The sequence below is a fragment of the Myiozetetes cayanensis genome, unplaced genomic scaffold (genome assembly GCF_022539395.1).
Source record: "Myiozetetes cayanensis isolate MyiCay16 unplaced genomic scaffold, myiCay2020 scf12, whole genome shotgun sequence".
NCBI lineage: Eukaryota > Metazoa > Chordata > Aves > Passeriformes > Tyrannidae > Myiozetetes > Myiozetetes cayanensis.
Window position 1 is genome coordinate 2,482,024 of NW_026086826.1, and position 15,220 is coordinate 2,497,243.

Sequence of the window (15,220 nt, forward strand, 5' to 3'; positions counted from 1 at the left end):
AGCTCCTGGAGAAGGAACTCAAATGATTTACACGTAACTCTCCCAACGCACTGTTTGGAACTTCAGTGTTGCACAGAACGAGGTCTGAAATTTCACCTCCAAGCCACGTCTCAAAGTGAGGCATCTCAGAGTGATTGCTTGGGTTGAGTCCCCTCAGTTTTCAACGCTTCAGCACTCTACAAAAGTCCTCCCTGAAATTCCTCTCTGGACACTCAAGGTCAAAACTACAGTTTAAACTTTTTTGTTTCACTATCCCCCTCTCTGTCACATGGGATTAATACTCCTGTACTTTAGGGCAGGAGCCTCCATTCAATGCTTCTAAGGCACTTGGAGATCCTCAAGAAGCAAGGTGATATGTAAGCACAAAGTTTTATTATTTAATGAGTTAAGGGAAAGAACCTCTTGTTCCAGAAAATGGGAAGGTTGTATGTGTGTAAAATATAAAAACAGCCACTTGAAACTGTATTTGAAGGGAATGTAAAAGAAAATTGTTATTTGTTAAGAGTTTCTTTTCCTATTTTTTTTTTTAAATATAGCCTGATTAGGAAAGCATAATTTAGGCACCTATCACTCTCAAAAGCTTATTTTTAATATATTTTACCTACTGCTTCAACAAACAGCCTGTTTCATTTCACTGGATGACTATCTGCACAAATTGCACTAGTTGGCTATTATCAGATGATTATTAAAAAATTCCTCTTCACAAGTTTTAGTCAGAAAAACATTAATTAGGTGGTACAGACACCCACAGTGCAATGCAAACCTTTGGCACCCATAGCACAATACTGTAGTTCCCTACTACCAGTTTTGTACCCTGTTGGGGCTTTTATCTTTCAGAATGAATTTAAATCTGCCTCTCAGCTTCACCATTCTTTCCATACAGTTTTGTTTCAATCCTTGCCATGTCTAAATATGTTGCAACTTCAGGAAATTTTTTTTTTTTTTGGTGACTTAATGTTGTAATTTGAAAGGAAAACGCAAGAGTAATTACTGACGTGATAATAAAACATGAACATACCGTAGATAACTCTATGGAATTTAAACTAGGAAATGCAGGTTCACAGAATTATCCCCTTTCCTCCTTCCAACGAGCTGTCACCCAGTGACTTCCATGAATTTAATATTTCGAACGCTGTCGACTTCGCCTCCGTACTTCACAAGCATAAACATAAAGCAAATATAATGCTGCTAAATGAGAGCTCGAAATGCAATCTTCTTATAGAAATATGCACCTCCTTTTATTGATTGCTCTGTGCAAAAATATGAAAGCATAAATACAGTGGGAGTAGATTTGTTTTAATTTCTTTGCGCTTAGACATTGCCTCAGCCTAAAGAAGGATCTAGCCAGACTCTGACAGTGAAAGATTAACAGTCCTGCCACACCAACAGGCTTGACAAAGGAGCTTAACTTAATCCTTAAGGCAGTATAAGATGTCTTATGTGTATTACTGCATAGGAGCACAACTTTAATAAACACGGGGAAATGTAATTTTCAGTAGTTTTACTGATGTCAAGCACGGGATATGAAACAAAAAAATAATTGGACAGATCTATTTGTTTTCCGAGGAAAACTATTTTTTAAAGATTGCTTCTCTTTTGAATTTCAAAGTCTCGGTGCTCTGCACAGAGCATAGTAAAAAAAAAGCAATTCAGAAAAAAAAAAAAAAGGAGAAAAAAAGCAGATGCAACCTCATCATTCACAATCACAAGGGATGGGACTCAAATTCAGTTAAACTAGAAACTGTCTTACACACTGCTCTGTTATAGCTGGTTTTACCTCTGCTCTCAGTCACAAGATTTTCCTGTGAACAATACACTCAATTTTAAAAAGTTTTGAGAACTTAAATAACTGTCGGTCCTTGGACTTAGTATGACATGGATGAGATCACCTCTTGCACCTTCAAACAGAATCAATCTTCTTCTTTTTTTTGTTTGCCACAGACCATGAAAATTAACCACCATACCTGAAAGTTCAAATGTTAGGACATTAATTGTCATGTAAAAACGATTTTTTTCACATTATGCACTACAAATATGATATGTCATCCTCATAGCACACTGAAAAATATCCCTAGGAAGTGGCATAATTTAAAAAAATCATTTCTGAGAAACTTTAATAAAGCTGATGCATCGTATCATCAATCAATTTATCCTATAAGTGTCTGAGAGCACTGATATAAGCATAATGGCTCTCTTTTTAGCATAAACTCTACTTCTGAAGTGCTCCTGGTGTCTCACTGCGTTCCACAGCCACAGGAAACCTCAAAGGCAGGTTTTCAGGTCCTGGGAATTGTCTCCAACCCAGGTCTGATGTGAAGAGAGGTGCTATTACAGGTTATATGTATAGGTATGTACAGGATCTCTTGCTATTCCATCCTGGCAGCACCGGGAGCTCTGGCAAGAAAAACTGGGAGCCAAATGCACCTTCTGCTGAAGCCCAGGATGCTGCACATTCCGTGGCTTTCATGAGAGCAGAAACACGATCCCTCCACTGACAGGTGTGTGAACAAGCTGTGTGAAGTTTCAGATCAGCACAGCTGGGAGGGAAAGGTGATTCTAAAGCCTCGTTTCACTTTCCAGGCAAAAAAACGTCCACGGGCATAATTAAAGACACCCTGAAAGCTGTTCTGCATGGCACAAACTGCTGCAGATCAAAAGGGATCACTGTGCTGCAAGAAATCAGGCACATTAATACCAGAGATACCCTCCTGGCCTTGATATCCCTCCTCCACATCTACCAGCTGCACAAAGTACCTCAATTATGCCCTTAAACCATCAGGGATACACCAACACTCCCCCTGGGAAAGAATATTCAGCATATCTGTAACTGGGTTCATTGGTTCTTTGCACTGCTCCTGAGACATAAAGCAGATACAGCAAAAAGTGAGAAGTGTAGTTCTAGTTTTGATTCTACTTGTAAAAAAACCAGAGCTTTTGGCTATTCATAAAAATTAAATCAAAATTAAATCTATTAATATGATAATTACATATGGAAAGAGTAACATTAAGGCTCAAAGGCTCAGCAGTCTCTCATTAATGAAGATATTACTAACTATCCTATCAGCAGAAATTCTTCACTGACCAAAACTAAGATAAAGTCATCAATATTTCCAAAGAAATGTATCATGGTAAGAATGCCAGATAGCACAAATGAAAACACAAACATTTCAAATTAAATAACCCTATGCATATAGAAATAGACATGCTACAAGCAAAAAAACCTCACAGCTTCCTTCTCAAACATGATTTTCTAAAGCAAAGCAATTAAAATCTTTTCTTTAACAAGTATCTGTCCAGTGACAATGGCAGATTTTGTCCTAAGTGGTGACTGAGATGACTAAATCATGCTTTGTGAACCTAATTTAGTGTCCCATTTCAAACTCTGAAAACCTGATCCACAACACCATCATATTAGGCAGCAGCACAAACCAGAAATTATGAAAAATAGTCTTTTGTGTTAAGTGTACTCAACATGTGGCAATCTAATGACCAAAACTGAAGTAACAAGGGTACTATGAGTTATATTCTCCCACTGTGTAAGGTAGAAAATTCTTGGCAGAGGAGTGAAAATGCTCCTCTGGAGCGGGATTAGGAAAACATTGGGATGTGGACTGGAAAGGTTCTCGCAGGGAGATGCAAGCAAATAACTGCCCACGACACCCACACAGGCAAGATCTGCCCACGAGCCGACTGCAGGGACTCACAGAAGCTTCATAACCACCCCACAGGTGCTGCTGAGCCCAGGGTAATAAACCCGGCCTCTCACTCCAGCTCACGAGTTCTGGCTCAGCGACGCGCCAAGAGCAGCGACTGCGCTGCCAGAGCACAGCCCAGGCACCCCCAGGCAGCTCTCAGGGAGGGCAGAGCCTGCTCTCCTCCGCTGGCAGCATCCCACACGGGCATATGCTCGCACATCACGGCAGCTGGCACTCGGAAAAACCCTCACTGAAGTGCCGTGGCTGTTATGTACGGTCCCATTCACATCCCAGCCTGGGATGACGCGAGGGATGTTCAAACAAACTGTCTCGGCCTTTGTAAGGCTCGTGAATCACTGTTAAAAACAGGAGGGGAATCTGGAGCAGTGCTACAAAGAGAATGTGTGAGGAGATGGACAAGTGGAAACAGCGGTGAAACCTTGGCCATAGGTTTTTTTATTTGTAAAACGTGTTTTGGGCAGTCACCAATAGCATCAACAGTGACCATTTTATAAAATGTAAGCGCTGAGGAAGAAATTATCTAAATAAAACACAGTATGTTTTGGTTTTAAAAGGGAGGAGTTCACCTGAAATTATCCAGGCACACTCAGACGAGCTGAGGAAGGACAGGCAGTACTGACTCTGCGTCACTCTGGCAGCTGCATTCAGACCACTGGCTGTATTTTGAGGTTTTATGCTTCTATTTTGGAGTCAACCAAATATGCTGAGTTGTGTAAAACTAACCCTTTTACGGTGGTATTAGGACTAAAATGGACAGCAACAAAATTCAGGAGCACGTCTGACGTTATTCCAATCTCTGTGGATGTAATTTAGCCAAGCATCAGAAGGACTGACCCAAAGATGCCACACTGAAAGCCAGAGCAGAGCAGGGAAGGGATAGCACAGGCTGTACCACAGCACATACTCCTGGGAGCCCCTGAGCTCTGCAGGAAGGCTGAACAGGAAAGCTGGGAAAGCACTGCTTCCATGCACTTGGCCAAAAGCTTTTTCATAAAGACCGTGGACAAATCTTGGAGATCATGTTTGCTAAACATCCCTGTGTGGCCAAATGTCCACTCTCTGCAAATACAAGGTGTATACAGTTTGGATGGCTAAGGTTAAAGAACAGCTGGTATTTCAAATGCAGTGTCAGACCCTGGCACTACTGCATTTGAGAATTGCCCAATTTCAAGCTGACAATCCCATCTCAAACTGCACTTCCCAGACTTACTGACCCAGCCTCCCCCCACCCAGCTTTGGAATCTCTGCATCATTTCATCCTCCTGTCCTCTGCCTCAATCATGGGCTTCCTCAGGAGGGTTTTTTTTTGTACAAGTCACAGGGGTGAGGTTTATTGAAACGGAATAAAAACGCCCATCCACAGAGGACCGTGGTGCAGGTGAGAAAGTCCGGAAGGTAACGAGCCTGGGTGTAACTCCTGTCACTGTCTGCAAAACACAGCTTGGTGTCAAAACCCGCAGAAAACGTTTTAACCTCATGCAGGCAAACTGGTGAGTAGCATGTACTTACTTGGGTGATGAATGCAATCTCTAGAACCTTATTTCTAAGCCAGCCACTTCTTAAGCATAACAATAGTCCTTTAACTTCCCCTGTGCACAAAGCTTGGTACAGATGTACCTTTGCACAACCTTGCACTGAGGAATTTTTCTTTTCTTTAGAGATAACTCTCAGACTGATGCTCTGCTGAGTGTTATTACATCTACTTTTATGACCTGCTATAGCTGAGGGTAAGATATATTCTAATTCAATACTGTCCCAACAGCACAAAATTTACAGAATATTTTGTTTCTGCAATATTAACATCATGCCGATACCTGAGGATGCTAAGAACATACTAAAATCAAAATATATTATTTGCCTAAAAAAAAGGCATGTTCCAAATATACTGAGTTGTCACTGAGGAACACTTTCCTCTTCTTTTCCATGTTATTTCTAACTAAGCCACCCATTCTGTAATGGAAACTTTTGTACAGCTCCAATGAATTCCTAATGTGTTGTATTCAATGTCAAAGCACACATTTATATATTCTTGTTCTGTGTTACTTACAACAGTCCAGATTATTAAATCTAAATTAAGAAAACCTGCCCTATGCTGCCAGTATACCATATAAACCTATTACTGTTCCCTTTCCTTGGACAGTGAATATTTTGCACTAGTTTGCTGCCATGGTGAAAAAGTACTCTAGTAATCCATGAAATATATTAGTTTGCCCTCTCTGTGTTTTAAAACAACCCAATCTTATTCTGAAGTGTTCTCACAAGGTTCCAGTAAGGATTCAATATTTATTATTGCACTTAATATACACATTGTGCTTCTTTTAACACTCTGTGTCTCTCTGAATACAGCCCAGACACAGACCAGGCTGGCCTAACCTCAGTTCAAATGCTACATTCTCTATAGGAATTTCTGCTTCTCAGTCCCCAACTCTGGCTTTCATCCAGACCATCCAGGGGCACCTCAGAGCTCCACTTCTCCATTTGTATTTTGCACTTCTGTTGCCAACAGGCTCTCTCGAAGGCAGGAGGTTTCAGCTTTGACTCGTTTCCTCACTTCCTATGTGACTTTTGTTCTTAAATGTATTAGGCTATTTTCAGAATGGCAATGAAGAACAATTAATAGCAGTTTCTGAAGGGAAAATATTTGCTTTTCCAGCTGGTAGCAAACTTTAGTAGTTAACCTGGTATTAACACTTCAAGCTTTAACTAGAGTGATGCCTAATGGAGATTGCTCAGGGAGGAGGTGAAACAGAGTGAGGTGAATATCATGATGCCTCACCTTCACCTTCAAAGCAGCTTTTGTGCTGTCACATCTGCTTATATCAGCACCAAACGACTGCTGATTTGATCATAATTGCCCTAATTAGAAGCTCAATTAATACACCGAGTTTTCTTCCTATCAGTGCCACCTCAGCATCAAGGATGTGCACACGGAGCGTTACTGAGCAATGCAGGTTAAACTCACAAGGAAGGTCACTGGCAAAAGGAAACCACCTGCACTCCATTGTTTTGAGGATATCACATAGTTAGGATGACACTCAATATCCACTTATGCCCCAGGACAAGCAGAAAGGGAGAGCTTAAGGAACTCTATTGAGAGATATCCATCAGCAGTGAGCAAAAAATTACATTTCCTGTCATTGGAAATCTCATTTAGTTCAGACCTGCTTCCACCAAGGATTAAAATCCTTCAAAAGAACACTTTGTCTTCGCAGGAAGATGAAAATAGCCTGAAATGCTCACAGTGAAAGATCATGTGAAAAAGAGGTGCACAATATGGCAACTTTAAATGGTTATCAAATGTAATATACTTCAGCACATACTAGAAATACAAAGGTGGTCATCGAAATTAATGAGGTAAACGAAGAGGGGAAAAAAATTAAGGGGTTTTGCATGAGAGACGAGCAAATCCCACTAGCAGACAGAGACTCACCAGTTCCCTGCCTGGAAGTGTTTTGTATATCCATCCAATTAAGAATTTTGCATGTTTACAAAAGAAGACAGGTAAGCAGACAGCACATTTACTCACTCCTCACGATTCAGGATAAATGTTATAGTCCAAAGAAATCAAAAAAGGCTATAATCCGACAATCAAGAAATAGCAGTGCAAAACAAACAAAAACATATCCATGCTTCTGCAGTTTTCCTTCTACCAAGAAAAAGAAAAAAAAAGAACTTTTTGTCTCAGTTGTAAAAACAAGACAGCATATTATGACCCATATATGGTATCAGATATTGCTGTGAGATGTGACTTTTTTATAATGTGAGAAAATTAAACCACAATTCTGCATCAACTGTCTTGACCTGACCATCTACCTATTTAGGTTTGTAATGAAATCCATCATCAATATTTTTTGATAAAGCCTCTGAAATAATCTCTTTGCCTCTATTTCTAGGAAAGAATAAAGCTGCATCACGAAATGTCACAGAATACACGAGGTAACATCTTCACCTGGTATAAACTCCAATATTTTCTCTTGTTTTCAGTATTACAACAACGATTTCCTCTCCATTATCTTCTCAACCACCAATAAATGATCAGAACTAGTTTGTGACTGGGTCTTATGCATCGTGTCACATTAATGACCATTTACAACACCATGTACTAGAGGCACACCAAACACCGTTCAGTTTTCAGGGACATCTCAATATTTAATGGTGTCTGTGCTCTTTTGAGACAATTTTTTAAGCAACAGATCCTGACCTCTGTCTGGACTCACTACCCCTACTATTTTATCCTTAACAACACTTTAGGAAGAATTAGGCAATAGTGATAACTGTAAAATGTTACTTGTTTTTATTATCCTGACAGCTAACATTTGTGATCTCTCTCAAGCCCACACTGGAGTCAGAATTCTACACAAGATGTGTCCAACTACTACTCATAAAATAAATGTATAAACTACACAGCTAACTGATACCTATGTGCAAACCTTTAAAAATATCTGCAGGTATTCTAAGCAGGAGCAGTGCCAGGCTAGAACTACTTTGGGTTCTTTGCAGAGGTGCCAAGCAACCTGGCAAAGAAGGAAAATGTACCATCATCTCCTGCCACTGTGGTGTGCTCTGCATTGCACACCATGTGTTAGCATCTACTGCACACAGAAACTGCCCAAAACTTTAGACAAGGGTCATCAAAATGAACAAACCCAATGTTATGATCTGTTAGGCTGAAAAAGCAATAGCTCAGAAGCAAGAAAATATAAAGCTCAGGACAGTCATTATCCAAAAGTTGAGTGTGTGGATATTCACTTTTTTTTTTTCCTTTTCTTCAAGCTGTCAACTTTGTAAGGGTTTAAATAAACCTACAGCTTATCAGTGTAAAAGGTAACTATGGTACCTAAAAATAGAAAGCCAAGAAGCCAACAAAACACTGAGCACGGGGCTTTTCTGGACTCCCACCTTGCATAGGTCTCTGACAGATGGAAGTGTCCCAAACAAGGTTATTCTAGAATAAAGTCTCCCCCTTGTGGATCTCTCACATAATAAAAGCTCCATCAAACACTTAATTGCATAATAAAGTTTGTGTTCCTTCCTCTGCTGGTAAGAATTTCAGGGGCAAACAGGAACATGCAATGAAATCATGGCACATGGTTTATTTAACTCCGTGGGCTTGATCCCACCTCAGGCAAGACAAGTTGTTTTGCTGTAAGATACTTTATGATTCAGTGATAAATTCACTTAAAAGACACTAAAGCCTGCAAAATAATTTAATTCCTTCTCACCTCTACACAGGAGTTATGAAGGGTGTTTTAGTGAACCTCCCCCTCAAACTATTCAGCCCCAAACCATCAATGGTTTAACCAGGTAAAAATTCAAATGCCAACCTCTTTTGATTTAATACCTACTAAAAATAATATAAAACGTGGCAAGAATCCCATGCTATTTTAATTGCACAAAGTTTACTATCCTGGAAAAAAGAGTTTCCTCCAAGAGCAACTTTTTGCGTCTCAGAGATTAAGGAGCCATAGCACTATTTGCAGAAAGGCTCTTCCTCAAACACTTCATTAACTACACAATTCTCTGATCTGCATTAATTTAAAGGGATCACAAAGATTCCTTTGCATATGATGATTCACATTATCATAAATTAAGAAATCATTGTGATCACTTAAATTATCACCTTGATCTCAATGCACTCTTAAGGTACTTAAACGTTGTTCTAATAAACCATGCATCTGGTCTGCAAGATTGATTTTGATTTTTGAAAAAAATGTTATAAGAAACAAAATTCTTGATGGCTTGAAATGCCCTTCAATTACACACATGACAAACTGATATTTTATTCGCGGTACCAACTGTTGAGTCAATACTGGGTAAAAAGCTTTTTAACTGCCCAGAGAGTTCTCACATTCATTTCCGAGCAGTAATATAACGGTTAAATATTTATTTCTTGCAAGTTCTGGAACAGTGCTAGGTTTCCTACTTTCATTAGCGGTCTGTTATTTGTATGCAGTAATTGCTTTAAAAATATTAGCATTGTAATTTCTTGCTGGCGCTGTGATGAATCGACAGAAAGGCTTATCCACTGTGCCTCCCCCAATGCCAGAGACAAAACCTCTTTAATTTCAAGATTACACACAAAGAATTCAGGAAAGATGTCAGCCTGACAGTCTAGTAGGACTCCTGTCCTTTCTAATGCAGAACAGATGCAGTAGCTAAGCAGTGCTGCACCCTGTCAATGTGCCTCTTTAGGAAGCAACAGCTCCTCCAAGGAGAAGGGAAGCTGCTGCTTCTTCGCTTCATTTCAGTCCTTGACCTCTCAACAGCAAGCCATATTCTCCGTTCCAAATGTGAGATCTTTTCGGATGCAACATCTGGCTACTGGGAACTAAAAAAAAACCCACACTATTTATTCGTTTCAAACATCCCCCAACAATGACTGTCAATTGCTGTTGCTCTGGGACATGCAGAGGCGAAGTGACAGCAATCCACTCGCATCCCTGGATCCACGGCATTTCTGAATTTTTTTTGTTTTAAGAGTTCACTTCAACAGACATTAAGTGTGCACTGCTAAACTGTGACAGGCTACTAAAGCTGAGGACATGGGTTCTGATCTCTGATGCTTGACTCACAGAAATAAGGGGCTTGCAGAAACCACGAGGGCAAAGCACCATGAAACAAAACATTACAAATCTGACCAAGAGACAGGAAACTCCTGCAAAAAAAGTCTCTTCAACCCAGTAAAAAGAACCTTAGATATTTTGCTGTTTTCTCAGAGACTGCCTGCTTCTCTTGGCAGAATGGATGAGAAACTATAATTCTTACTGAATATGAAATAAAAGGAGAAAAATAATTGGTAATTACAATATTGCAAGCTATATTTCAAAATCACTGGTTCTTTACTGAGTGCCTTGATTTTCTGGTAAGTAGTCTCCACACACAATCCTCCAGCATTACTAAATGAGCTGCATTGCTGGTAGTGACAGACATTTGCAATACATGATATTTCACAATGTGGACAACTGTTAAATTTTATCCCTGAAGAGAAATGTCTTTACTGCCTCATACACAGCTCCTGTAAGTGTCAATACTCACACTGTGATTATGGACTAATACTATTAAGTTCTATAATACTTATCATATAGCTTCTACATACATTACTCTCATTAAATGCACAACATCTGGGTGCAACACTACAAACATGAAATAAGATTTTTACAAGAGAGCAAACTATGAGATTCAGAAACAAGAACAGGTTTCAGCCCCTAGATCTGTAGATCTAGACATCTAGTCTGCTGTTAACTGTCACTCATGCATGAACACGTACCAGGGATGAGTTTTGTGTAATGGTCATTCAGCTTCAGGTCATTCAACCTGACAGATAATCCCAAGATTCCACGTGGGAAATTAAGGAGGCTGTATTGTGAAAAACCTACCCTTCATTGTCATGTCACACCGTCACCTCTGTGCTATCAAAGCAGCAGGGACCATTACTGAAGTCATTCCTCCCTTATCTTTCCAAGCCCGTTGTCCTCAAACAACAGGTGCTTTTCACCTCCCTCCAGACCTCCCTCCCTGTCTCTTCGTGTCCTCCTCACAGCTAGAGAATTTCATCTTCCTCTCTTTATATTCCTTAAACCTCCCTGGTTCCCTCGTTTTCTCTCACTGTGGGCTGGACTTTTATGACACCTGTTAATCAGGCTGTCTTCTCTGCAGTTTCCAGTGTCCCACCCAAAACACATGGTTTCTCTGAAAACGTTTCACCATTTCTCAGTTCTTGCAATCTCTCTCCCCATTCTCACCATCACCGATCCTGCATCCCTCTTTTTCCAAACCATCAGTGCCTGTGATCTTTTCAATTCTCCATTTTTTTTATTCAGCAGGAAACCTATATGTTCTGAGATCGTAAATCCATCTCATGTACATGGATTATTAAGTGAAATTACTAAAACAAATACACCATCAAGAGCCAAAGCCCTTCTCTCCCCCATCATCCCCTTATGGTAATACAGTGCCCTCACTGCTCTGTGTACCACAGTGGCAGAGCTCTCTGCATGATCTCATGTGCATTAAAATAAGACAAAGCAAGCTGGGAACACAGCAGGGATTGTGCAATATTCTCTTTGACCCACAGAAGTTATGTGGAAAAGTTATTAAACCTTCAGCAGATTATTACCGTGAGGCATGAGCTGTGTGAAATGAAACTCAGAAATGGAGTATCTGTGGGGTTCAGGCCACATTACAATATATTAAAAAACCAGAGGATCATCTTTCTCCAAAAGACTGGGAAACATTAAAATTACCCTGGAAAATAATAAACACAGAATAGTGATTCTGTCTGTCTATTAATGGGGGGTATTTGTGAGCCAGGAGAAACCAATGTTAAGTTACCAGTGTCAGAGGGCTACTCAAATATGCATCCTAAAAATCCAAAGATGCCTTTTCAATTACTGCTGTTTACAGAAATCATGTGCATATATATCTACACCTATCACTTCAGTCATGTTCAAGAAGAAGAAAAGAATTACAAGGGGACACGTCACACAGTAGGAAGCCTGTGGCCAAACTTGCTTTTTCTACAGACATTACATTTGAGAATTTCCAGGAGAACCATGTGAGAAAGCAAATAAAGCCCACAAGGCACCATCATGTGCTATTTTTCTGTGTTAAGAGCCCTACAGATAACTCTTGCATAGAAAGTGATGCCAGAAGGAACAATAAAAATCTCTGTATATCAAAGTCACCAGTCTTCACACAGTACCTCTAAACTGAGCCCAGCAACGTGTTTGACAACCTATCTTTCAGAAAGTTGTCAGTCGGGATGTGAAAACATGAGAAAGTTGAGATTCCTCACTTCCCTTATTTTTTACTGTAAATTTTTACTGCAAGAGGTGTGTGTACTAAACATTATCTGGGGTTTTGGCAGAGGGAGACCTTGGAGTTTCCAGGTAAGTGCAACAAACTGAACACAGCACAAAAGTAGAGGAATCTGCCTTCTGAGAAAATTCCTGAAGATCAAGCATCTCATCAAGGTGGATGTGCCACCTTGCTCACTTTATGTCACTACATCTGTCCTGCGAGCTATCAAAGCTTAGTCTGCCTATCTCTGGTAAACACATATTACAGTCTGACAATCCAGCCCGGTAATTTCTCTGTCAAGGGGAGGGACATAATTTTGTTCCCCATTAAAGAAGTGCCCCCAATTTCTATAATGGAAACTACGGTTGGCAACTTCTGCTTCCCAGGAGGGGGATGAAAAGGTCATATACGTGCCGGAGACACCCTTTGTGGTTCCCCACGACAAAACGAGCTAAGAATAAACACCTACCTATTGACCTTCCCTTCCAGTAAATAAACTTCATTCTTTAACCCTTACGATTATCACCATAAACACACATCTGTATTGTCGCTATAGCATCCGGCACCAGAAACAAAACCACTTCACCCTCCCTCTTCCACCGCGCAAGGGAGAAGGCAACCAGCACCGCACAAACGCCAAACCGCAGGCTCACACACCGGGTCCCGACCCCGTTCGGTCGTGCCCTCGGGGCCGGGCACGACGGCACCCCAAGGCTGTAGAAGCCAGCCCGGGCAGCCAGGGCATGGCGATGCCGCCCAGGGGGCCGGGGCATCCGAAGGGGGGCACCGGGGACAGCTCGGCAGGTCCCCCCGCGGCGTCCCCCCGGGGCCGGGAGAGAGAGGGGCGGTCCCGCTGCCGGCTCCGGGCTCACCTTGTGCTCCAGGACGCTGATGTATCCCTCCAGGAGCCCGGCCCCGACGGGCAGGGCCGGGTGGCGCTGGCCGCGTTCGGGCGGGCGGCTGGGCACCGCCGCCACCTGCTGCTGCTGCTGCTGCTGCTGCCGCCGCCGCGGCTCCGGGTGGCCCCCGCCGATGCCGCCGATGCCGCCGTACATGAGCAACAAGCTGGTGCACATGGTGGTGAGCGCCAGGCAGACGGCCAGCCCGTGGCGCTGCGGGGGGCAGAGACACGGCCGGCTCAGCGGGGCTCCCCACGCCGCGGGGGCCGGCGGGCATCGCCGCTCCCCCCCAGCAAGTTTCACCCGCCAGGGACCCCGGCAAAAGTGCGGCAGAACTGGGGAACCCCCTCGCTCGCCAGCCCGCTCCCCTGGCTGCCACCCTCTCCACCAGCCCCGCTTCCTCCCCTCTCCTCCCCTCAGAGCGCCCGGCTCCCCCGCGCCTCATCCCCGAGCCGCCGTCCCCGCTCTGGGCATCTCAATGCGTGCGTTTTAAGGAGTGCTGGGGATGTAGCGCTCCTCCCCACACACACCGCCCGGGTACCTCCAGCATCGTCCTTTGAGCAGGTCGGTTTTCTATACGCTCCTTAAAACGCACGCACACACACACACAGACACAGAACCCCCAAACCACGAGCAACACGAATAAAAGAAAGCAGGCGGAAAGTTCTTGGCCGCCGCCGCCGCCGAGGTTTTGGTGGCCTCCGCGCGATCCCGAAGAGCCGGGGAAGGATGGAGGGCGTGCAGGGTGCCCGGGGCAGCTCCGCGCCTCTCTCCTCCCCTCCTCTATCCCTCCCCTCCCCGCCGCCGGAGCCGGGATGAGCAGTGCCAACAATGCACTTACCATCAGGGTCTTCATTTTGTGCGCCTCCCGGCCGCCAGTCCTGCCGCTCCCCGCTAGGCTCGGCATGGCGGGGAAGCCGCAGACATGGCTCGGCCAGGGAAGCGCCGCCGTGGCGGGGATTAGGGGGGAATTACACCCGGCCGGACCCTCGGAGCCTGCCAGAGCCGGGTCCTCGGCTGCCCCGCCTGCCTCCGCCTCCGCCCCCGCCTCCTGCTGCCGGCGCAGCGGCGACTTCAGGGCAGGTGGAACTTAAAACTTCTGCCTCCCGCTCCAACGCTGCTCCTCCAGCGGGCACCAGGCGGGCACCGCTCCCTCCTTCCCTCCCTCACCCTGCCCAGGCCTCTGCCCTGCCCTGCTCGTCGCACCGGGGCACGACTCCCTCCACACCCCAACGTTATGTTATTCGTATTTTTCCCCAGCGGGAAATTTCCCGGTTTTCCCACCGCTAGCTGGGTTTCCTGGGAGGGCTGGCAGCGTTCAGGCAAAATACTTTAAATTCGCGTTAGTAAAAAAAAGAAAATAAATAAATAAATAAATTCGACGCCCTCAACTCCTCGCGCGGCGCTGACAACACCCTCTCACAGAACCTTTCCCCAGCCCTAACAACCGGCTTCGAACCCTTCCTGACAGAAGCTTTCTTCGTTTTCTAAAGCAAATCTCCCAGACTTGTTCCCCATGCCATCTCTGGTTTCTGAAGGCGGACATTTTCCCAGTCTCACAAGCAGCCTTCTAAAGTTCTTTGTTCTTTATTTGTTTGTGTTTATGGTGTTCAGTTCAGTTTTGAAAACTTTGTTGGTAGACCTCATATTACCTAGACTTTTTGCTCTGGGAATCCCACGTCTATAAATGTATCCCTTCTAAACAAGCCATTTTAAGGTTGATCTCTCAGGAAGTTATTAGACTGACAGCGTTTTTTAAAAAAAAAAAAAAAATCTATCTCCTAATCATGAAGCTATTTCACTTGA

At 43.3% G+C, this 15,220-nt stretch overlaps 1 protein-coding gene across 2 annotated transcripts in view; it reads right to left on the reverse strand.

Annotated features, from left to right (window-relative positions):
• The window catches only part of ST6GALNAC5 (ST6 N-acetylgalactosaminide alpha-2,6-sialyltransferase 5), a 67,024-nt gene extending 52,620 nt beyond the window's left edge, over nt 1–14,404 (reverse strand). Inside the window, exons 1-2 of one of the 2 annotated variants that reach the window (XM_050307291.1) lie at nt 14,256–14,404; nt 13,388–13,627 (exon numbers count right to left, since the gene is read on the reverse strand). In XM_050307291.1, the coding sequence (XP_050163248.1) occupies nt 13,388–13,627; nt 14,256–14,321 (306 nt within the window). In that variant the 5' untranslated portion in view covers nt 14,322–14,404. Of the gene's footprint in view, nt 1–13,387; nt 13,628–13,955; nt 14,174–14,255 lie in introns of those variants that run through there. The other variant, XM_050307292.1, reaches the window with a different exon arrangement.
• Nucleotides 14,405–15,220: the final 816 nt, after the last annotated feature.